This window comes from Taudactylus pleione, unplaced genomic scaffold (genome assembly GCF_031769625.1).
Source record: "Taudactylus pleione unplaced genomic scaffold, aTauple2 ptg001078l, whole genome shotgun sequence".
In the NCBI taxonomy this organism is placed as follows: domain Eukaryota; kingdom Metazoa; phylum Chordata; class Amphibia; order Anura; family Myobatrachidae; genus Taudactylus; species Taudactylus pleione.
In genome coordinates, this window is record NW_028285479.1 from 985,445 (window position 1) to 1,009,525 (window position 24,081).

The 24,081-nt window shown below is 52.6% G+C and overlaps 1 protein-coding gene across 1 annotated transcript in view; it reads right to left on the minus strand.

The window, feature by feature from the left end:
• Positions 1 to 5,026: 5,026 nt before the first annotated feature.
• ARID3C (AT-rich interaction domain 3C) overlaps positions 5,027 to 24,081 on the minus strand; it is a 304,039-nt gene continuing 284,984 nt past the window's right edge. The window contains exons 6-8 of the mRNA XM_088461605.1: positions 23,220 to 23,489; positions 10,990 to 11,079; positions 5,027 to 6,558 (exon numbers count right to left, since the gene is read on the minus strand). Of these exons, the coding sequence (XP_088317731.1) occupies positions 6,410 to 6,558; positions 10,990 to 11,079; positions 23,220 to 23,489 (509 nt within the window). The 3' untranslated portion in view covers positions 5,027 to 6,409. The remainder of the gene's footprint in view (positions 6,559 to 10,989; positions 11,080 to 23,219; positions 23,490 to 24,081) is intronic.

The window sequence follows — 24,081 nt, forward strand, 5'->3', positions numbered from 1 at the left end:
CATATATGTATGTGTGTGTGTGTGTGTGCATATATGTGTGTGTGTGTGTGTGCATATATGTATGTGTGTGTGCGTGTGTGCATATATGTATGTGTGTGTGTGCATATATGTATGTGTGTGTGTGCATATATGTATGTGTGTGTGTGTGCATATATGTATGTGTGTGTGCATATATGTATGTGTGTGTGTGCATATATGTATGTGTGTGTGTGCATATATGTATGTGTGTGTGCATATATGTATGTGTGTGTGTGCATATATGTATGTGTGTGTGTGTGTGCATATATGTATGTGTATATATGTATGTGTGTGTGTGCATATATGTATGTGTGTGTGTGTGTGCATATATGTATGTGTGTGTGTGCATATATGTGTGTGTGTGTGCATATATGTATGTGTGTGTGTGCATATATGTATGTGTGTGTGTGTGCATATATGTATGTGTGTGTGTGCATATATGTATGTGTGTGTGTGTGCATATATGTATGTGTGTGTGTGCATATATGTATGTGTGTGTGTGCATATATGTATGTGTGTGTGTGTGCATATATGTATGTATGTGTGTGTGCATATATGTATGTGTGTGTGTGTGTGTGCATATATGTGTGTGTGTGCATATATGTATGTGTGTGTGTGCATATATGTATGTGTGTGTGTGTGCATATATGTATGTGTGTGTGTAGCGCAATCCCAGTGATTTCCTACAGGTGCTCTTATTTACAATTAGACACAGGTGTGATTCTCCTTTCGTCGGCAGAACCTGTGATGCACTATAAAAGGTATAAAGTTGCCCTCCAGACTCCACCTCGGGGGGTTTCATGGGATTGTGATTAGAATTTGCAGGTACCTGAGTGGTAATATTATTATATTCGCCCCCCCCGGGTACGTTCCCTGTGTTACTAATAACAGTGTCAGTGTGAGACAGACAGAAGTGTTACTATTACTCAGGCGTATCCTCCTCCTGTCACACACAGAGAGCAGGGAGACCGTAGCTCTGCCCCGATGTCCGTATCACCGCCCCGATGTCCGTATCACCGCCCCGATGTCCGTATCACCGCCCCGATGTCCGTATCACCGCCCCGATGTCCGTATCACCGCCCCGATGTCCGTATCACTGCCCCGATGTCCGTATCACCGCCCCGATGTCCGTATCACCGCCCCGATGTCCGTATCACCGCCCCGATGTCCTTATCACCGCCCCGATGTCCGTATCACCGCCCCGATGTCCGTATCACCAGTGATTAAGAGCTGGGGAGAAAGCAGGTCTGACAGATACATTGATTTTCTCTTTACCGAGCTGTGGAAAGGTCAGCGGCCTCCATGCAGGCTCCCTGAGCGGAGGTCTGGCCTCCACTTGCACTAACAGGCTTAGAGGATTATTTAAAATACATTAAAATAAGGTTTTTCAGTGCAAGGCAAAGAAGCCTTTTACCCTGCCAATTACATGATGTGTCTGCTTATTCTGAGCTTCTCGGTTTAAAAATAAAATATTTGCAGAAATATACAGAAATACATGTGACTGAATAACAGCGAATATAAGGCCTGAGTCAGACACGCTCGCTAGGATGCGTTCGCACGCATTTTTGCATTATGCGCATGCGTACGCATCGCAATGCGCGTGCGCGAACCAGTGCGTGCGATCGGGAAGCGTTCGCTCGTTGCGCATAGACAGCCCGGCAGAATAAGTGACAGGAGATGCCGTTTGTGGGTGGTGACAGAGGCTGGCCGCTAGAAACGGGGGAGTGGAGGTGCGAACGCAGGCGTGCCTGAGCGTCTTAACGCTGTTCCATAGGCGTGCATAATTAAGAGGCAGCGTCATAGTACACGTCGCATGGTTGAAAATCACACAATCACTCGCAGTGCTTGCGGTGGGGTATGGTCAACCACAAACACTGCGATCGCATTCGATGGTACTCGATGTTACCGATGGTTGTATACACTTCCTGGAGGTGACGTACGCAAGTGGGCCGTCTTAAGACAGGCTGGTGGGAGTCTGCAAACACAATGCAATAGTACGCTAAGACAGTGGGCGTGCTAATGCCTTGCGATCGCTTGCCTTGCCGCTGCGAGCAAACGCATCTAGCGAGCGGGTCTGAATTGAGCCCTTAGCCCCATATGGACTCCTCAGTCTGGTCTGGTGCTCCAGGCTCTATTCTATATGGGAATAACTTCAGCATCTTCCATGCGGGATCTGCTGATGGGGACACAATTTTCTCAAGCTCAATCTGAGACTTTATACCATATTTTATGGTCATCAATCTAGGTCCATCAGAGTCTAAGCTGAGGACTGGTCTACCCTTACAGGTGGGTCTGTCAGAGTATTGGCTGAGGGCTGGTCTAGCCTTACAGGTGGGCCTGTCAGAGTATAGGCTGAGGGCTGGTCTATCCTTACAGGTGGGTCTGTCACAGTATAGGCTGAGGGCTGGTCTATCCTTACAGGAAGGTCTGTCACAGTATAGGCTGAGGGCTGGTCTATCCTTACAGGTGGGTCTGTCACAGTATAGGCTGAGGGCTGGTCTATCCTTACAGGTGGGTCTGTCAGAGTATAAGCTGAGGGCTGGTCTATCCTTACAGGTGGGTCTGTCAGAGTCTAAGCTGAGGACTGGTCTATCCTTACAGGTGGGTCTGTCAGAGTCTAAGCTGAGGACTGGTCTATCCTTACAGGTGGGTCTGTCAGAGTATAGACTGAGGGCTGGTCTATCCTTACAGGTGGGTCTGTCAGAGTATAGGCTGAGGGCTGGTCTATCCTTACAGGTGGGTATGTCAGAGTATAGGCTGAGGGCTAGTCTATCCTTACAGGTTGGTCTGTAAGAGTATAGGGTGAGGGCTGGTCTATCCTTACAGGTTGGTCTGTCAGAGTATAGGCTGAGGGCTGGTCTATCCTTACAGGTGGGTCTGTCGGAGTATAAGCTGAGGGCTGGTCTATCCTTACAGGTGGGTCTGTCGGAGTATAAGCTGAGGGCTGGTCTATCCTTACAGGTGGGTCTGTCAGAGTATAGGCTGAGGGCAGGTCTATCCTTACAGGTGGGTCTGTCAGAGTATAGGCTGAGGGCTGGTCTATCCTTACAGGTGGGTCTATCAGAGTCTAAGATGAGAACTGGTCTATCCTTACAGGTGGGTCTATCAGACTCTAAGATGAGAACTGGTCTATCCTTACAGGTGGGTCTATCAGAATCTAAGATGAGAACTGGTCTATCCTTACAGGTGGGTCTATCAGAGTTTAAGATGAGAACTGGTCTATCCTTACAGGTGGGTCTATCAGAGTCTAAGATGAGAACTGGTATATCCTTACAGGTGGGTCTATCAGAGTCTAAGATGAGGACTGGTCTATCCTTACAGGTGGGTATTACAGGTTGGTCTGTAAGAGTATAGGGTGAGGGCTGGTCTATCCTTACAGGTGGGTCTGTCAGAGTAAAGGGTGAGGGCTGGTCTATCCTTACAGGTGGGTCTGTCAGAGTAAAGGGTGAGGACTGGTCTATCCTTACAGGTGGGTCTGTCAGAGTATAGGCTGAGGGCTGGTCTATCCTTACAGGAGGGTCTGTCAGAGTATAAGCTGAGGGTTGGTCTATCCTTACAGGTGGGTCTGTCAGAGTATAAGCTGAGGGCTGGTCTATCCTTACAGGTGGGTCTGTCAGAGTATAGGGTGAGGGCTGGTCTATCCTTACAGGTGGGTCTGTCAGAGTATAGGCTGAGGGCTGGTCTATCCTTACAGTTGGGTCTGTCAGAGTATATGCTGAGGGCTGGTCTATCCTTACAGGTGGGTCTGTCAGAGTATAAGCTAAAGGCTGGTCTATCATTATAGGTGGGTCTATCAGAGTATAAGCTGAGAGCTGGTCTATCCTTACAGGTGGGTCTGTCAGAGTATAGGCTGAGGGCTGGTCTATCCTTACAGGTGGGTCTGTCGGAGAATACGCTGAGGGCTGGTCTATCCTTACAGGTGGGTCTGTCAGAGTATAGGCTGAGGGCTGGTCTATCCTTACAGGTGGGTCGGTTAGAGTCTAAACTGAGGACTGATCTATCGTTACAGGTGGGTCTGTCAAGAGTCTAAGCTGGGGCTGGCCTATCCTTACAGGTGGGTCTGTCAGAGTCTAAGCTGAGGACTGGTCTATCCTTACAGGTGGGTCTTTCGGAGTATAAGCTAAGGGATGGTCTATGCTTACAGGTGGGTCTGTCAGAGTCTAAACTGAGGACTGGTCTATCCTTACAGGTGGGTCTGTCAAGAGTCTAAGCTGGGGGCTGGTCTATCCTTACAGGTGGGTCTGTCTGAGTATAGGCTGAGGGCTGGTCTATCCTTACAGGTGGGTCTGTCAGAGTCTAAGGTGAGGACTGGTCTTTCCTTACAGGTGGGTCTGTCGGAGTCTAAGCTGAGGGCTGGTCTATCCTTACAGGTGGGTCTGTCAGAGTATGGGCTGAGGGCTGGTCTATCCTTACAGGTGGGTTTGTCAGAGTATAAGCTGGGGGCTGGTCTATCCTTACAGGTGGGTCTGTAAGAGTCTAAGCTGAGGACTGGTTTATCCTTACAGATGGGTCTGTCAGAGTATAGGCTGAGGGCTGGTCTATCCTTACAGGTGGGTCTGTCAGAGTATAAGCTGAGGGCTGGTCTATCCTTACAGGTGGGTCTGTCAGAGTATAGGGTGAGGGCTGGTCTATCCTTACAGGTGGGTCTGTCAGAGTATAGGCTGAGGACTGGTCTATCCTTACAGGTTGGTCTGTCAGAGTCTAAGCTGAGGGCTGGTCTATCCTTACAGGTGGGTCTTTCAGAGTATAAGCTGAGGGCTGGTCTATCCTTACAGGTGGATCTGTCAGAGTATAAGCTGAGGGCTGGTCTATCCTTATAGGCGGGCCTGTCAGAGTCTAAGCTGAGGGCTGGTCTATCCTTACAGGTGGGTCTGTCAGAGTATAAGCTGAGGGTTGGTCTATCCTTACAGGTGGGTCTGTCAGAGTATAACCTGAGGGCTGGTCTATCCTTACAGGTGGGTCTGTCAGAGTATAGGCTGAGGGCTGGTCTATCCTTACAGGCGGGCCTGTCAGAGTATAGGCTGAGGGCTGGTCTATGTGTCAGCATATGGGATACTGACACTTCCGTTCCTGTCTCTGACACCCTGATAAACTTCCATTGTGTTGATACCATTTATTTCTAGTGTGAGATGATAGGATTCCATTCTGACTAGTATTGAGAATTAGATTTGCTCTTTCTGTAACACAACTGCACAAAGTGTATGTACGAGTATGTTCTAGATCACCGCACTCTAATCCTGACGGCTCCGTTTGAAAACTGAAAACATGATAATGAAGGTCTTTTCTCTCTCCCTCCTTTCCTGATGCTCACGGCTAATACATTTGGCCCCAGAGGCTGATATCACATCTTAATGCACATGTGGGCGTACACACGTCAGATCTGGTGGAACGGTCCAGTTCCGTGTCGGACCTTCCTGATAAATAGGGGTATTGTGTACACAATGACCGGCAAGTAGCGTCAGCAAGCCTGCAGGGACTCAACGATAGACAGGAAGATATGTACACAGAATATGGCGGGAGATGAGCGCTGTGCGGCCCGTGTGCCCTGTCTGACAGATCTGAGGACCGCGCTCAGGGCTGTCCATCGCCCTCACTTCCAGGCATATTGTTAGATCTGAGGTAAGTGTGAGAGACCTGTGTTCCTGCTGCCAGGCGAGATTGGGTCTTTGACTGTTTCCGTCAGTTCCCATTCTGATATGCCTTCATCTAAATCAATGTCACAGGAGAAATACACTGGAAGAATTTTTGGGAAGCCGAGGACACTGCGGAAAAGGTGGCGTCATTCTGCAAACACAGATTTTAAAAAAACAAAAGAAAAAGAAAAGAAAATAACACTTCTCTATTCTACTTGTTAGGATTGAATAAATTAACTCTTTGTTTTAGATCTTTGGTAAAAGCTACATTTCATGAGTTTTTTGCCCCCCACTGCTTGATTGCTGGCCGTGACCTGTTACACAGCAGTTACACCAAATACCCCGCTGGGTCATGGAGAGCAGGGGGCTTCCTGGTGGCTGGAGATGATTGGTATAAACGTGGATCTTCCAGATGTATCCAATGCTGGGTTACTGTACAGAGGTAAGTGCACCTGGATCAGCTTTAGGCATGATACTGTATGCTCCAGGTGGGTTGGTGAGAGGTAGGGTGGTCGGAGCAGGTCATGGTCTTGTCCGTAAGTGGTTACTACCAGAATCTGGTGCTGAGCCCAGGAGAGAGCACAGCGAGGTCTGGCTCACACAGTCATATTGTAGTGCTGCTCCATCCCTGTGTTCTTCTGCTCCCGTCTGTTCTGTGTAATAGTCCTCCCCAACCCCTGAGGGAGACCACCTCTTCCCTGCATGAGAATGTGAGATGTGGGCGAAGGACACTGGAAGAGGGTGGAGACTGCGGAGGCTCAGGGTGAGGAGCTGGGCGGAGTGTGTCCTTGCAATGAGGAGGAGAGTGGAGGAATCTGTGCTGTAGATGGACTTGAGAGCTCATTAGTGTTGTTCGAGCTGGTGCTTGACCCCGATGGTGCCCCTGCCCTGCGAGCGAATAACACACCTGGGGACAGAAGAGATACAGGTAATATGGGCAATGATCCCTCATCACACAACAACAACTAAGAGCAGAACGTATCCCATACGCTTGTTATAGTCAAGGGTTCAAGCAAGATGGAAGCTGGAAGCCATCTTGTACACAAGTAATATAAAGGTGTGTGTAAGGCTTTTCTGCCAGACCATGTTCTGTGTGAAACACCTCATGTTATTGTGCGTTTTTTCCATACAGGGTTCCCCAGGCCTGCAATCCATTTCTCACACACCATGTAGCTACGTTTTGACTACAATAAAAGCTCCAGAGTATGTGAGAAATGGGCCTTAATTTATATCACTTGTTTGCCCTAGGCAATGACAGGGAGACAATCCTATAACCCATGCCAGCTCCGGCCCACACTGCTGAGTCCGTTGCTGGCATAGAGCTGAGGAACTCCTGACACACTGCTGAGTCCGCTGCTGGCACAGAGCTGAGGAACTCCTGACACACTGCTGAGTCCTCTGCTGGGAAAGAGCTGAGGAACTCCTGACACACTGCTAAGTCTGCTGCTGGCACAGAGCTGAGGAACTCCTGACACACTGCTGAGTCCGCTGCTGGCATAGAACTGAGGAACTCCGGACACCCTGCTGAGTCCGCTGCTGACACAGAGCTGAGGAACTCCTGACACACTGCTGAGTCCACTACTGGTACAGAGCTGAGGAACTCCTGACACACTGCTGAGTCCGCTGCTGGCACAGAGCTGAGGAACTCCTAACACACTGCTGAGTCCGCTGCTGGCACAGAGCTGAGGAACTCCTAACACACTGCTGAGTCCGCTGCTGGCAAAGAGCTGAGGAACTCCTGACACCCTGCTGAGTCCACTGCTGGCACAGAGCTGAGGAACTCCTGACACACTGCTGAGTCCGCTGCTGACACAGAGCTGAGGAACTCCTGACACACTGCTGAGTCCGCTGCTGACACAGAGCTGAGGAACTTCTGACACACTGCTGAGTCCTCTGCTGACACAGAGCTGAGGAACTCCTGAGACACTGCTGAGTCCGCTGCTGACACAGAGCTGAGGAACTCCTGATACACTGCTGAGTCCGCTGCTGCCACAGAGCTGAGGAACTCCTGACACACTGCTGAGTCCTCTGCTTTGAAAGAGCTGAGGAACTCCTGACACACTGCTGAGTCCGCTGCTGGCATAGAACTGAGGAACTCCTGACACCCTGCTGAGTCCACAGCTGGCACAGAGCTGAGGAACTCCTGACACACTGCTGAGTCCGCTGCTGGCATAGAACTGAGGAACTCCTGACACACTGCTGAGTCCGCTGCTGACACAGAGCTGAGGAACTCCTGACACACTGCTGAGTCCTCTGCTGGCAAAGAGCTGAGGAACTCCTGACACACTGCTGAGTCCGCTGCTGGCACAGAGCTGAGGAACTCCTGACACACTGCTGAGTCCGCTGCTGACACAGAGCTGAGGAACTCCTGACACGCTGCTGAGTCCACTACTGGTACAGAGCTGAGGAACTCCTGACACACTGCTGAGTCCGCTGCTGGCACAGAGCTGAGGAACTCCTGACACACTGCTGAGTCCGCTGCTGACACAGAGCTGAGGAACTCCTGATACACTGCTGAGTCCGCTACTGACACAGAGCTGAGGAACTCCTGACACACTGCTGAGTCCGCTGCTGACACAGAGCTGAGGAACTCCTGACACACTGCTGAGTCCGCTGCTGACACAGAGCTGAGGAACTCCTGATACACTGCTGAGTCCGCTGCTGACACAGAGCTGAGGAACTCCTGACACACTCCTGAGTCCGCTGCTGACACAGAGCTGAGGAACTCCTGATACACTGCTGAGTCCACTGCTGACACAGAGCTGAGGAACTCCTGACACACTGCTGAGTCCTCTGCTGACACAGAGCTGAGGAACTCCTGACACACTGCTGAGTCCTCTGCTGGCACAGAGCTGAGGAACTCCTGACACACTGCTCAGTCCTCTGCTGGCACAGAGCTGAGGAACTCCTGACACACTGCTGAGTCCTCTGCTGGCACAGAGCTGAGATTCCTCTAGTGATGCAGCCACTTTCTGTTCTATCCGATATTACATATAATATAACAGCCGGACAGGACACCACCTGCCTAACCAAGCTTAAGTCCACTGCACAACTGATCCACACAGAGCCGTACAAACATTCACCCTCAGTGGTGAGAGCACAGGTGACTGGAAATAGGGGGAATGCTGCTTTGCCTTAAGTCTTGTCCCGGAATCGGTATGAAATACCACTGACTAACCTAACCCCCCTAACACTCCTTAGGGGTGCCTAACCCTAACCTCCCCCCCAAGTGCCTAACCCTAATCCCCCCTGTAAGTGCCTAACCCTATCCCCCCCTTCCCTGCTGCCTAAATCTAAGTCCCCCGGGGGGGTGCCTAACCCTAACCCTCCCTCCCACTAGCCTAACCCTAACCCTCCCGGGGGGCTGCGTACCCCTATGTCCCCCCCGGGTGCGCTAAACCGAACCCTCCTCCTCTGCGGCTGCCTGCTCGCGGCGCCCGGCATCCCTTTGATCGGGATGCTGGGCGCCAGTCTCCCGGTGTCGGTGAAATGAGCGGCGTCTACATCTAGACGCCGGGCATTTCACCCTCGCCGGGATAAGACAGTCGGGAAGCCAGCTTCCCGAATTCATCCCCTTGTCCCTGTGTCTGTATATGCGCTGTGGAGCAGGTAATGAGATATAATAGGGAGGAGTGTGGGCCTAGCACTCAGACACAGGTTACTTATATTTACATGCAGTTTTTGGAAGTCACTGGAGAGAAGCACATGGTAATTTAAGAATCCCCATTGTCGCAATGGGACCAATATTGACCAGAGTATGTCTATGGCTTACTGGAGAACACCTATAGGACAGCTTACTGGTATTAGGTCATTTACAAGTCAGCACACATGCATGTTCCTCTCTGCAAAATCAGATGCAGACTCCACAACACATGTCTAGCGCAGCTTAAACCGCCATTAATAAGCTCAGGTCGCCATCATGCTAGCGTCACCCCATCATTAATTTACATGTTTCTTCCAATACATTGATGTCCTCAGACACCGTTTATATCCAGTGGTTGACAGGCGGCACCTGTAACATAATAGTCATTCTACACAGCCTAAATCCCTGCGGCACCCTGCCATATTGCGCAATACAACCAGCGCCTCAGTGACCGTCCCTGCAATACAGTATATCCGCTATTGTACAGAGGCACAGAGGCAGTACATAAATCATTCCGTCGCTGTATTTCCTGAAGGGAACATGACAATATACTTTGTATTTTTCAGTAACGAGATGCTGAATGATGAATCACTTTATATAACAAACTCTGGGCCTCATTCAGAGCCGCTCGTAAGCGGCCGCTCGTTTGCTATGAGCGATGTTCGCACAACTGCGCATGCGTATATGTCGTAATGCGCATGCGCAAACCAGTCATTGCGGTCGGAAATTGTGCGCTCGTAAAACAGCGAGGGGCTGCTAATTTGATTGACAGAATGTACCGTTTGTGGGTGGTAACAGGGGAAGGTGCTTGAAAACGGGGGAGTGGAGATCCGAACGCAGGCGTGCCTAACGGTCAAAAGGGCGTTTAATGGGAGTGCATAATTAGTAAAGGAGCGTCATCGACCACGTCACTTGGTTGTCTTTTAGCCTGAACTGCTCACAGTGATAGCGGTAAGAAAAACCTACCACAAGCACTGCGAGCAGTTCAGATGCCTTTCGATGTTCCCGATTAATCTAATAAATACCGGAGATGACGTGTTATGCGAACGGCAAAGGGGCGTCTTTACAAAATAGCGAGCGCATTTTTCGTTCGCTCGTTCAGACATAGAGGCGTCAACAAACCGCAAAGAGTGAGCGCTCAATTTAAATAGCCGGCCACTTTTTTGGAACGACCGTCCGCAAATAGCGTCCGGCTCTGAATCAGGCCCTCCATTCGGTGGCTCGCAGTCAGCACTTACCCAGGTCTCGTTCCCGAGTGCGAAAGACCAGGACGATGAAGGATTATTGACAATTATGTGAAGCCATAGACAGGTAAGAAATGAGATTAGGTGAAGATGAGTTAAATGGCCGGTTACTATAGTAACATTGTGACAAGAGGGATTAAGGCTGAAGATGGTGTTAATTTGGGCTGCGCAATCTATTGGTAACATCACACTTCCCAATGAGCAGCCTTTGGTGGCACGCGCCCGGAGGGCAACGGAGCGTCCGGCTAAGCGTTTCCCGGGCTGGATAAAGACGCATTAATGAAGACAAGTCCTTTATTACTAGATGCTACTGACTGTCAAGATATCCGCTCCCTCAATTCATTACAATGGATTTTCCAGGGAAGACATGAGACGGAGAGCTGTGCGCACTCCGGCGCCGAGCGCATCTCATTGGATTTCCTACAAGCGACCTGCCAGAGACGCTACGTACCTGCGTAGACAACGCCATTCATTTCTATTGACATGTTGATGCTGCTAATGCTGGCGGCAGACAGGTTCATCGCCGTCTCTTGTCTGTCATCTGGGGGAAGATGGAGAGAGAAATCGCTGCTGAGAACACCTGCACCTCCCGAGATGACAACACCCCTCATTAGATTACAAGCTCTGTGGCCAAGTACTATGTGCTAGGATACACTAGGATATAACATTTCATCATTTCATTTTGGTTTATTATTGTTTTACATACACAGCTGCCCTCTGGCTCCATAATGCAATAAGTATCTCACGGATTATGGGCCGTATTCAATTAGGTGCGAAAAGCCGTTTTCGGCAAAAAACTTATCCCCGTATTCACTTGTGGCGTCTTTTCGCCGGTGCGGAAACTCAATGTATTGGTATAGGCGAAAAAAGTGCAAAATTGTGGTTTTGGGTGGGGAGACCACCCTGCACCCTTTGTTACATGTCCCCAAAGGTAAATTGTGTCAAAAAAATCCTACAATTTAAGAAACACCCTAAAAATTACTTTGAAAAAGGGGCGAAAAAGTTAAAAGTTGGGGTACAAACTCAAAAACTAGCAAAATAGACTTTGGAGGTGTCTACAAGTATGAGGGGGAGGTATTTTTTTTTTATTGCAGGTGCTGCGCTGCAGGTGTGGAGATGTACTAAACTGCGCTCCCAGAGATCCGGGGATCATTATATAAGCCAGGGCACCTTGGCAGAACCGAGCTGCGCTGCAGGTGTGGAGATGTACTGAGCTGCGCTCCCTGAGATCCGGGGATCATTATATAAGTCAGTGCACCTTGGCAGATCCGTGCTGCGCTGCAGGTGTGGAGATGTACTAAACTGCGCTCCCAGAGATCCGGGGATCATTATATAAGCCAGGGCACCTTGGCAGAACCGAGCTGCGCTGCAGGTGTGGAGATGTACTGAGCTGCGCTCCCTGAGATCCGGGGATCATTATATAAGTCAGTGCACCTTGGCAGATCCGTGCAGCGCTGCAGGTGTGGAGATGTACTAAACTGCGCTCCCAGAGATCCGGGGATCATTATATAAGCCAGGGCACCTTGGCAGAACCGAGCTGCGCTGCAGGTGTGGAGATGTACTGAGCTGCGCTCCCTGAGATCCGGGGATCATTATATAAGTCAGTGCACCTTGGCAGATCCGTGCTGCGCTGCAGGTGTGGAGATGTACTGAGCTGCGCTCCCAGAGATCCGGGGATCATTATATAAGTCAGGGCACCTTGGCAGAACCGTGCTGCGCTGCAGGTGTGGAGATGTACTGAGCTGCGCTCCCAGAGATCTGGGGACCATTATATAAGTCAGTGCACCTTGGCAGATCCGTGCTGCGCTGCAGGTGTGGAGATGTACTGAGCTGCGCTCCCAGAGATCTGGGGACCATTATATAAGTCAGGGCACCTTGGCAGATCCGTGCTGCGCTGCAGGTGTGGAGATGTACTAAACTGCGCTCCCAGAGATCCGGGGATCATTATATAAGCCAGGGCACCTTGGCAGAACCGAGCTGCGCTGCAGGTGTGGAGATGAACTGAGCTGCGCTCCCTGAGATCCGGGGATCATTATATAAGTCAGTGCACCTTGGCAGATCCGTGCTGTGCTGCAGGTGTGGAGATGTACTGAGCTGCGCTCCCAGAGATCCGGGGATCATTATATAAGTCAGGGCACCTTGGCAGAACCGTGCTGCGCTGCAGGTGTGGAGATGTACTGAGCTGCGCTCCCAGAGATCTGGGGACCATTATATAAGTCAGTGCACCTTGGCAGATCCGTGCTGCGCTGCAGGTGTGGAGATGTACTGAGCTGCGCTCCCGGAGATCCGGGGATCATTATATAAGCCAGTGCACCTTGGCAGATCCGTGCTGCGCTGCAGGTGTGGAGATCTACTGAGCTGCGCTCCCAGAGATCCGGGGACCATTATATAAGTCAGTGCACCTTGGCAGATCCGTGCTGCGCTGCAGGTGTGGAGATGTACTGAGCTGTGCTCCCGGAGATCAGGGGACCATTATATAAGTCAGGGCACCTTGGCAGATCCGTGCTGCGCTGCAGGTGTGGAGATGTACTGAGCTGCGCTCCCAGAGATCCGGGGATCATTATATAAGTCAGGGCACCTTGGCAGAACCGTGCTGCGCTGCAGGTGTGGAGATGTACTGAGCTGCGCTCCCAGAGATCCGGGGATCATTATATAAGCCAGTGCACCTTGGCAGATCCGTGCTGCGCTGCAGGTGTGGAGATGTACTGAGCTGTGCTCCCGGAGATCCGGGGACCATTATATAAGTCAGGGCACCTTGGCAGATCCGTGCTGCGCTGCAGGTGTGGAGATGTACTGAGCTGCGCTCCCGGAGATCCGGGGACCATTATATAAGTCAGGGCACCTTGGCAGATCCGAGCTGCGCTGCAGGTGTGGAGATGTACTGAGCTGCGCTCCAAGAGATCCGGGGACCATTATATAAGTCAGGGCACCTTGGCAATCTGTGCTGCGCTGCAGGTGTGGAGATGTACTGAGCTGCGCTCCCAGAGATCCGGGGATCATTATATAAGTCAGGGCACCTTGGCAGAACCGTGCCGCGCTGCAGGTGTGGAGATGTACTGAGCTGCGCTCCCGGAGATCCGGGGACCATTATATAAGTCAGGGCACCTTGGCAGAACCGTGCTGCGCTGCAGGTGTGGAGAAGTACTGAGCTGCGCTCACAGAGATCCGGGGATCATTATATAGGCCAGGGCACCTTGGCAGAACCGTGCTGCGCTGCAGGTGTGGAGATGTACTGAGCTGTGCTCCCAGAGATCCGGGGATCATTATATAAGTCAGGGCACCTTGGCAGATCCGTGCTGCGCTGCAGGTGTGGAGATGTACTGAGCTGCGCTCCAAGAGATCCGGGGATCATTAAATAAGTCAGGGCACCTTGGCAGATCCGTGCTGCGTTGCAGGTGTGGAGATGTACTGAGCTGCGCTCCCGGAGATCCGGGGATCATTATATAAGTCAGGGCACCTTGGCAGAACCGTGCTGCGCTGCAGGTGTGGAGATGTACTGAGCTGCGCTCCCAGAGATCCGGGGACCGTTATATAAGTCAGGGCACCTTGGCAGATCCGTGCTGCGCTGCAGGTGTGGAGATGTACTGAGCTACGCTCCCAGAGATCCGGGGATCATTATATAAGTCAGGGCACCTTGGCAGATCCGTGCTGCGCTGCAGGTGTGGAGATGTACTGAGCTGTGCTCCCAGAGACCCGGGGACCATTATATAAGTCAGGGCACCTTGGCAGATCTGTGCTGCACTGCAGGTGTGGAGATGTACTGAGCTGCGCTCCCAGAGATCCAGGGATCATTATATAAGTCAGGGCACCTTGGCAGAACCGTGCTGCGCTGCAGGTGTGGAGATGTACTGAGCTGCGCTCCCGGAGATCCGGGGACCATTATATAAGCCAGTGCACCTTGGCAGATCCGTGCTGTGCTGCAGGTGTGGAGATGTACTGAGCTGCGCTCCCAGAGATCCGGGGACCATTATATAAGTCAGGGCACCTTGGCAGATCTGTGCTGCGCTGCAGGTGTGGAGATGTACTGAGCTGCGCTCCCAGAGATCCGGGGATCATTATATAAGTCAGGGCACCTTGGCAGAACCGTGCTGCGCTGCAGGTGTGGAGATGTACTGAGCTGCGCTCCCGGAGATCCGGGGACCATTATATAAGCCAGTGCACCTTGGCAGATCCGTGCTGCGCTGCAGGTGTGGAGATGTACTGAGCTGCGCTCCCGGAGATCCGGGGATCATTATATAAGTCAGAGCACCTTGGCAGAACCGTGCTGCGCTACAGGTGTGGAGATGTACTGAGCTGCGCTCCCAGAGATCTGGGGACCATTATATAAGTCAGTGCACCTTGGCAGATCCGTGCTGCGCTGCAGGTGTGGAGATGTACTGAGCTGCGCTCCAGGAGATCGGGGGACCATTATATAAGTCAGGGCACCTTGGCAGATCTGTGCTGCGCTGCAGGTGTGGAGATCTACTGAGCTGCGCTCCCGGAGATCCGGGGACCATTATATAAGTCAGTGCACCTTGGCAGATCCGTGCGGCGCTGCAGGTGTGGAGATGTACTAAACTGCGCTCCCGGAGATCGGGGGACCATTATATAAGTCAGTGCACCTTGGCAGATCCGTGCTGCGCTGCAGGTGTGGAGATGTACTGAGCTGCGCTCCCAGAGATCCGGGGACCATTATATAAGTCAGGGCACCTTGGCAGATCTGTGCTGCGCTGCAGGTGTGGAGATGTACTGAGCTGCGCTCCCAGAGATCCGGGGATCATTATATAAGTCAGGGCACCTTGGCAGAACCCTGCTGCGCTGCAGGTGTGGAGATGTACTGAGCTGCGCTCCCGGAGACCGGGGGACCATTATTTAAGGCAGTGCACCTTGGCAGATCCGTGCTGCGCTGCAGGTGTGGAGTTCTACTGAGCTGCGCTCCCGGAGATCCGGGGACCATTATATAAGTCAGTGCACCTTGGCAGATCCGTGCTGCGCTGCAGGTGTGGAGATGTACTAAACTGCGCTCCCGGAGATCGGGGGACCATTATATACGTCAGTGCACCTTGGCAGATCCGTGCTGCGCTGCAGGTGTGGAGATGTACTGAGCTGCGCTCCCAGAGATCAGGGGATCATTATATAAGTCAGGGCACCTTGGCAGAACCGTGGTGCGCTGCAGGTGTGGAGATGTACTGAGCTGCGCTCCCGGAGATCGGGGGACCATTATATAAGTCAGTGCACCTTGGCAGATCCGTGCTGCGCTGCAGGTGTGGAGATGTACTAAACTGTGCTCCCGGAGATCCGGGGACCATTATATAAGTCAGGGCACCTTGGCAGAACCGTGCTGCGCTGTAGGTGTGGAGATGTACTGAGCTGCGCTTCCGGAGATCCGGGGACCATTATATAAGTCAGGGCACCTTGGCAGATCCGTGCTGCGCTGCAGGTGTGGAGATGTACTGAGCTGCGCTCCCAGAGATCGGGGGATCATTATATAAGTCAGGGCACCTTGGCAGATCCGTGCTGCGCTGCAGGTGTGGAGATGTACTGAGCTGCGCTCCCGGAGATCGGGGGACCATTATATAAGTCAGTGCACCTTGGCAGATCCGTGCTGCGCTGCTTGTGTGGAGATGTACTAAACTGCGCTCCCGGAGATCCGGGGATCATTCTAAAAGCCAGTGCACCTTGGCAGATCCGTGCTGCGCTGCAGGTGTGGAGATGTACTGAGCTGCGCTCCCGGAGATCCGGGGACCATTATATAAGTCAGGGCACCTTGGCAGATCCGTGCTGCGCTGCAGGTGTGGAGATCTACTGAGCTGCGCTCCCAGAGATCCGGGGACCATTATATAAGTCAGGGCACCTTGGCAGAACCGTGCTGCGCTGCAGGTGTGGAGATGTACTGAGCTGCGCTCCCGGAGATCGGGGGGACCATTATATAAGTCAGTGCACCTTGGCAGATCCGTGCTGCGCTGCAGGTGTGGAGATGTACTAATCTGCGCTCCCGGAGATCGGGGGACCATTATATAAGTCAGGGCACCTTGGCAGATCCGTGCTGCGCTGCAGGTGTGGAGATCTACTGAGCTGCGCTCCCGGAGATCCGGGGATCATTATATAAGTCAGGGCACCTTGGCAGATCTGTGCTGCGCTGCAGGTGTGGAGATGTACTGAGCTGCGCTCCCGGAGATCCGGGGATCATTATAAAAGTCAGTGCACCTTGGCAGATCCGTGCTGCGCTGCAGGTGTGGAGATGTACTGAGCTGCGCTCCCAGAGATCCGGGGACCATTATATAAGTCAGGGCACCTTGGCAGAACCGTGCTGTGCTGCAGGTGTGGAGATGTACTGAGCTGCGCTCCCGGAGATCCGGGGATCATTATATAAGTCAGAGCACCTTGGCAGAACCGTGCTGCGCTGCAGGTGTGGAGATGTACTGAGCTGCGCTCCCAGAGATCCGGGGATCATTATATAAGTCAGGGCACCTTGGCAGAACCGTGCTGCGCTGCAGGTGTGGAGATGTACTGAGCTGCGCTCCCGGAGATCCGGGGACCATTATATAAGCCAGTGCACCTTGGCAGATCCGTGCTGCGCTGCAGGTGTGGAGATGTACTGAGCTGCGCTCCCGGAGATCCGGGGATCATTATATAAGTCAGAGCACCTTGGCAGAACCGTGCTGCGCTACAGGTGTGGAGATGTACTGAGCTGCGCTCCCAGAGATCTGGGGACCATTATATAAGTCAGTGCACCTTGGCAGATCCGTGCTGCGCTGCAGGTGTGGAGATGTACTGAGCTGCGCTCCAGGAGATCGGGGGACCATTATATAAGTCAGGGCACCTTGGCAGATCTGTGCTGCGCTGCAGGTGTGGAGATCTACTGAGCTGCGCTCCCGGAGATCCGGGGACCATTATATAAGTCAGTGCACCTTGGCAGATCCGTGCGGCGCTGCAGGTGTGGAGATGTACTAAACTGCGCTCCCGGAGATCGGGGGACCATTATATAAGTCAGTGCACCTTGGCAGATCCGTGCTGCGCTGCAGGTGTGGAGATGTACTGAGCTGCGCTCCCAGAGATCCGGGGACCATTATATAAGTCAGGGCACCTTGGCAGATCTGTGCTGCGCTGCAGGTGTGGAGATGTACTGAGCTGCGCTCCCAGAGATCCGGGGATCATTATATAAGTCAGGGCACCTTGGCAGAACCCTGCTGCGCTGCAGGTGTGGAGATGTACTGAGCTGCGCTCCCGGAGACCGGGGGACCATTATTTAAGGCAGTGCACCTTGGCAGATCCGTGCTGCGCTGCAGGTGTGGAGTTCTACTGAGCTGCGCTCCCGGAGATCCGGGGACCATTATATAAGTCAGTGCACCTTGGCAGATCCGTGCTGCGCTGCAGGTGTGGAGATGTACTAAACTGCGCTCCCGGAGATCGGGGGACCATTATATACGTCAGTGCACCTTGGCAGATCCGTGCTGCGCTGCAGGTGTGGAGATGTACTGAGCTGCGCTCCCAGAGATCAGGGGATCATTATATAAGTCAGGGCACCTTGGCAGAACCGTGGTGCGCTGCAGGTGTGGAGATGTACTGAGCTGCGCTCCCGGAGATCGGGGGACCATTATATAAGTCAGTGCACCTTGGCAGATCCGTGCTGCGCTGCAGGTGTGGAGATGTACTAAACTGTGCTCCCGGAGATCCGGGGACCATTATATAAGTCAGGGCACCTTGGCAGAACCGTGCTGCGCTGTAGGTGTGGAGATGTACTGAGCTGCGCTTCCGGAGATCCGGGGACCATTATATAAGTCAGGGCACCTTGGCAGATCCGTGCTGCGCTGCAGGTGTGGAGATGTACTGAGCTGCGCTCCCAGAGATCGGGGGATCATTATATAAGTCAGGGCACCTTGGCAGATCCGTGCTGCGCTGCAGGTGTGGAGATGTACTGAGCTGCGCTCCCGGAGATCGGGGGACCATTATATAAGTCAGTGCACCTTGGCAGATCCGTGCTGCGCTGCTTGTGTGGAGATGTACTAAACTGCGCTCCCGGAGATCCGGGGATCATTCTAAAAGCCAGTGCACCTTGGCAGATCCGTGCTGCGCTGCAGGTGTGGAGATGTACTGAGCTGCGCTCCCGGAGATCCGGGGACCATTATATAAGTCAGGGCACCTTGGCAGATCCGTGCTGCGCTGCAGGTGTGGAGATCTACTGAGCTGCGCTCCCAGAGATCCGGGGACCATTATATAAGTCAGGGCACCTTGGCAGAACCGTGCTGCGCTGCAGGTGTGGAGATGTACTGAGCTGCGCTCCCGGAGATCGGGGGACCATTATATAAGTCAGTGCACCTTGGCAGATCCGTGCTGCGCTGCAGGTGTGGAGATGTACTAATCTGCGCTCCCGGAGATCGGGGGACCATTATATAAGTCAGGGCACCTTGGCAGATCCGTGCTGCGCTGCAGGTGTGGAGATCTACTGAGCTGCGCTCCCGGAGATCCGGGGATCATTATATAAGTCAGGGCACCTTGGCAGATCTGTGCTGCGCTGCAGGTGTGGAGATGTACTGAGCTGCGCTCCCGGAGATCCGGGGATCATTATAAAAGTCAGTGCACCTTGGCAGATCCGTGCTGCGCTGCAGGTGTGGAGATGTACTGAGCTGCGCTCCCAGAGATCCGGGGACCATTATATAAGTCAGGGCACCTTGGCAGAACCGTGCTGTGCTGCAGGTGTGGAGATGTACTGAGCTGCGCTCCCGGAGATCCGGGGACCATTATATAAGTCAGGGCACCTTGGCAGAACCGTGCTGCGCTGCAGGTGTGGAGATGTACTGAGCTGCGCTCCCAGAGATCCGGGGACCATTATATAAGTCAGGGCACCATGGCAGAACCGTGCTGCCCTGCAGGTGTGGAGATGTACTGAGCTGCGCTCCCAGAGATCCGGGGACCATTATATAAGTCAGGGCACCTTGGCAGATCCGTGCTGCGCTGCAGATGTGGAGATGTACTGAGCTGCGCTCCCAGAGATCCGGGGATCATTATATAAGTCAGGGCACCTTGGCAGAACCGTGCTGCGCTGCAGGTGTGGAGATGTACTGAGCTGCGCTCCCAGAGATCCGGGGACCATTATATAAGTCAGGGCACCTTGGCAGATCCGTGCTGCGCTGCAGGTGTGGAGATGTACTGAGCTGCGCTCCCAGAGATCATTATATAAGCCAGGGCACCTTGGCAGAACCGTGCTGCGCTGCAGGTGTGGAGATGTACTAAACTGCGCTCCCGGAGATCGGGGGATCATTATATAAGTCAGTGCACCTTGGCAGAACCGTGCTGCGCTGCAGGTGTGGAGATGTACTGAGCTGCGCTCCCAGAGATCCGGGGACCATTATATAAGCCAGTGTACCTTGGCAGAACCGTGCTGCGCTGCAGGTGTGGAGATGTACTGAGCTGCGCTCCCAGAGATCCGGGGACCATTATATAAGTCAGGGCACCTTGGCAGATTCGTGCTGCGCTGCAGGTGTGGAGATGTACTGAGCTGCGCTCCCAGAGATCCGGGGATCATTATATAAGTCAGGGCACCTTGGCAGAACCGTGCTGCGCTGCAGGTGTGGAGATGTACTGAGCTGCGCTCCCGGAGATCGGGGGACCATTATATAAGTCAGGGCACCTTGGCAGATCCGTGCTGCGCTGCAGGTGTGGAGATGTACTGAGCTGCGCTCCCGGAGATCTGGGGACCATTATATAAGTCAGGGCACCTTGGCAGAACCGTGCTGCGCTGCAGGTGTGGAGATGTACTGAGCTGCGCTCCCGGAGATCATTGTATAAGCCAGGGCACCTTGGCAGAACCGTGCTGCGCTGCAGGTGTGGAGATGTACTGAGCTGCTCTCCCGGAGATCATTGTATAAGTCAGGGCACCTTGGCAGAACCGTGCTGCGCTGCAGGTGTGGAGATGTACTGAGCTGCGCTCCCAGAGATCCGGGGACCATTATATAAGTCAGGGCACCTTGGCAGAACCGTGCTGCGCTGCAGGTGTGGAGATGTACTGAGCTGCGCTCCCGGAGATCGAGGGACCATTATATAAGTCAGGGCACCTTGGCAGATCCGTGCTGCGCTGCAGGTGTGGAGATGTACTGAGCTGCGCTCCCGGAGATCGGGGGATCATTATATAAGTCAGGGCACCTTGGCAGAACCGTGCTGTGCTGCAGGTGTGGAGATGTACTGAGCTGCGCTCCCAGAGATCCGGGGACCATTATATAAGTCAGGGCACCTTGGCAGATCCGTGCTGTGCTGCAGGTGTGGAGATGTACTGAGCTGCGCTCCCGGAGATCCGGGGATCATTATATAAGTCAGGGCACCTTGGCAGATCCGTGCTGCGCTGCAGGTGTAGAGATGTACTGAGCTGCGCTCCCGGAGATCCGGGGACCATTATATAAGTCAGTGCACCTTGGCAGAACCGTGCTGCGCTGCAGGTGTGGAGATGTACTGAGCTGCGCTCACAGAGATCCGGGGACCATTATATAAGCCAGGGCACCTTGGCAGATCCGTGCTGCGCTGCAGGTGTGGAGATGTACTGAGCTGCGCTCCCAGAGATCCTGGGATCATTATATAAGTCAGGGCACCTTGGTAGAACCGTGCTGCGCTGCAGGTGTGGAGATGTACTGAGCTGCGCTCCCAGAGATCCGGGGATCATTATATAAGTCAATGTACGTTGGCAGATCCGTGCTGCGCTGCAGGTGTGGAGATGTACTGAGCTGCGCTCCCAGAGATCCGGGGATCATTATATAAGTCAGGGCACCTTGGCAGAACCGTGCTGCGCTGCAGGTGTGGAGATGTACTGAGCTGCGCTCCCAGAGATCCGGGGACCATTATATAAGCCAGAGCACCTTGGCAGATCCGTGCTGCGCTGCAGGTGTGGAGATGTACAATGTGCAGAGGGATCAGACCTGGGAGGGGCGCGTCCTAGCTCAGCTATATACTGCAGTGTAGGTATACAGATGCCCAGCATGGTGGGCTACATGCAGCAGCATGCATAGAAAATACAATAATTTGCCCCCTTGCTGTGCATTGAGGTTTGTCCCAGTACAAAGTTACTGCTTGTAATAATTTGCCCCCAAGTAACAATCCGCCCCAAAGTGTGTAATAAAAGTCTGACACAGCTATAGTGTGTGCGGGCTCAGAGGGTAACTAAATGTGAGCTGGGGGCATGTGCATATATGTGTGTGTATGGGGGGGGATTGCTGGTGCTGATAACTAAATGTGAGCTGGGGGAACGTGCATATATGTGTGTGTATGGGGGGGATTGCTGGTGCTGATAATTAAATGTGAGCGGGGGGAACGTGCATATATGTGTGTGTATGGGGGGGATTGCTGGTGCTGATAATTAAATGTGAGCTGGGGGCATGTGCATATATGTGTTTGTATGGGGGGGGATTGCCGGTGCTGATGACTAAATGTGAGCTGGGGGCACGGGCATATATGTGTGTGTATGGGGAGGGATTGCTGGTGCTGATAATTAAATGTGAGCTGGGGCATGTGCATATATGTGTTTGTATGGGGGGGGATTGCTGGTGCTGATTACTAAATGTGAGCTGGGGGGACGTGCATATATGTTTGTGTATGGGGGGGGATTGCCGGTGCTGATAACTAAATGTGAGCTGGGGGTACGTGCATATATGTGTGTGTATGGGGAGGGATTGCTGGTGCTGATAACTAAATGTGAGCTGGGTGTACATGCATATATGTGTGTGTATGGGGGGGATTGCTGGTGCTGATAACTAAATGTGAGCTGGGGGCACGTGCATATATGTGTGTGTATGGGGGGGATTGCTGGTGCTGATAACTAAAGGTGAGCTGGGGGAACGTGCATATATGTGTGTGTATGGGGGGGATTGCTGGTGCTGATAATTAAATGTGAGCTGGGGGAACGTGCATATATGTGTGTGTATGGGGGGGATTGCTGGTGCTGATAATTAAATGTGAGCTGGGGGCATGTGCATATATGTGTTTGTATGGGGGGGATTGCCGGTGCTGATGACTAAATGTGAGCTGGGGGCACGGGCATATATGTGTGTGTATGGGGGGGATTGCTGGTGCTGATAATTAAATGTGAGCTGGGGCATGTGCATATATGTGTTTGTATGGGGGGGGGATTGCTGGTGCTGATTACTAAATGTGAGCTGGGGGCACGTGCATATATGTGTGTGTATGGGGGGGGATTGCCGGTGCTGATAACTAAATGTGAGCTGGGGGAACGTGCATATATGTGTGTGTATGGGGAGGGATTGCTGGTGCTGATAACTAAATGTGAGCTGGAGGCATGTGCATATATGTGTGTGTATGGGGCGGATTGCTGGTGCTGATGACTAAATGTTAGCTGGGGGCACGTGCATATATGTGTGTGTACGGGGCGGATTGATGGTGCTGATGACTAAATGTGAGCTGGGGGCACGTAAATATATGTGTGTATGGGGGGGGACTGCTGGTGCTGATAACTAAATGTGAGCTGGGGGAACGTGCATATATGTGTGTGTATGGGGGGAATTGCCGGTGCTGATAACTAAATGTGAGCTGGGGCCACGTGCATATATGTGTGTATGGGGGGGGATTGCCGGCGCTGATAACTAAATGTGAGCTGGGGGCACGTGCATATATGTGTGTGTATGGGGGGGATTGCGGGTGCTGATAACTAAATGTGAGCTGGGGGCACGTGCCTGTGTGTGTATGGGGGGATCTCTGTACCTCGGCTGTTGATTTTGATGTTCATGGGCAGTTGTGCAGCCATGGCCAGCAGATTTTGTTGCAGAGCGTGCTGCATTAACCTCTGCTGCTCCTCCGCCATCATCGCCATCTTTTTTTCTGGAGGTTCCCCGGATTCCAGCTTTTCCCGTAGTTGTTCCAGGGCCGCTGTCTGCATTGCTTGTACCGCTTGTGCCGTTGCTGCGTGGTGACCGGGCAGACAGATGGGGATTCCTATCCGCTGGGGGGTTCCCTGTGCCTGCACATTGTCTTCTGGAATGAAACATTTATCTGTCAGTAACCAGATGTGTATAACCTGTATAACACCCAGCGTCTAACACCCAGCGTCTAACACCAGTGTATAACACCCAGCGTCTAACACCCAGCGTCCTCTATGTATGTAACACCCAGCGTCCTCTATGTATATAACACCCAGTGTATAACACCCAGCGTCCTCTATGTACATAACACCCAGTGTATAACACCCAGCGTCCTCTATGTATATAACACCCAGTATATAACACCCAGCGTCCTCTATGTATATAACACCCAGTGTATAACACCCAGCGTCCTCTATGTATATAACACCCAGTATATAACACCCAGCGTCCTCTATGTATATAACACCCAGTGTATAACACCCAGCGTCCTCTATGTATATAACACCCAGTGTATAACACCCAGCGTCCTCTATGTATATAACACCCAGTATATAACACCCAGCGTCCTCTATGTATATAACACCCAGTATATAACACCCAGCGTCCTCTATGTATATAACACCAGTGTATAACACCCAGTGTATAACACCCAGCGTCTAACACCAGTGTATAACACCCAGCGTCCTCTATGTATATAACACCAG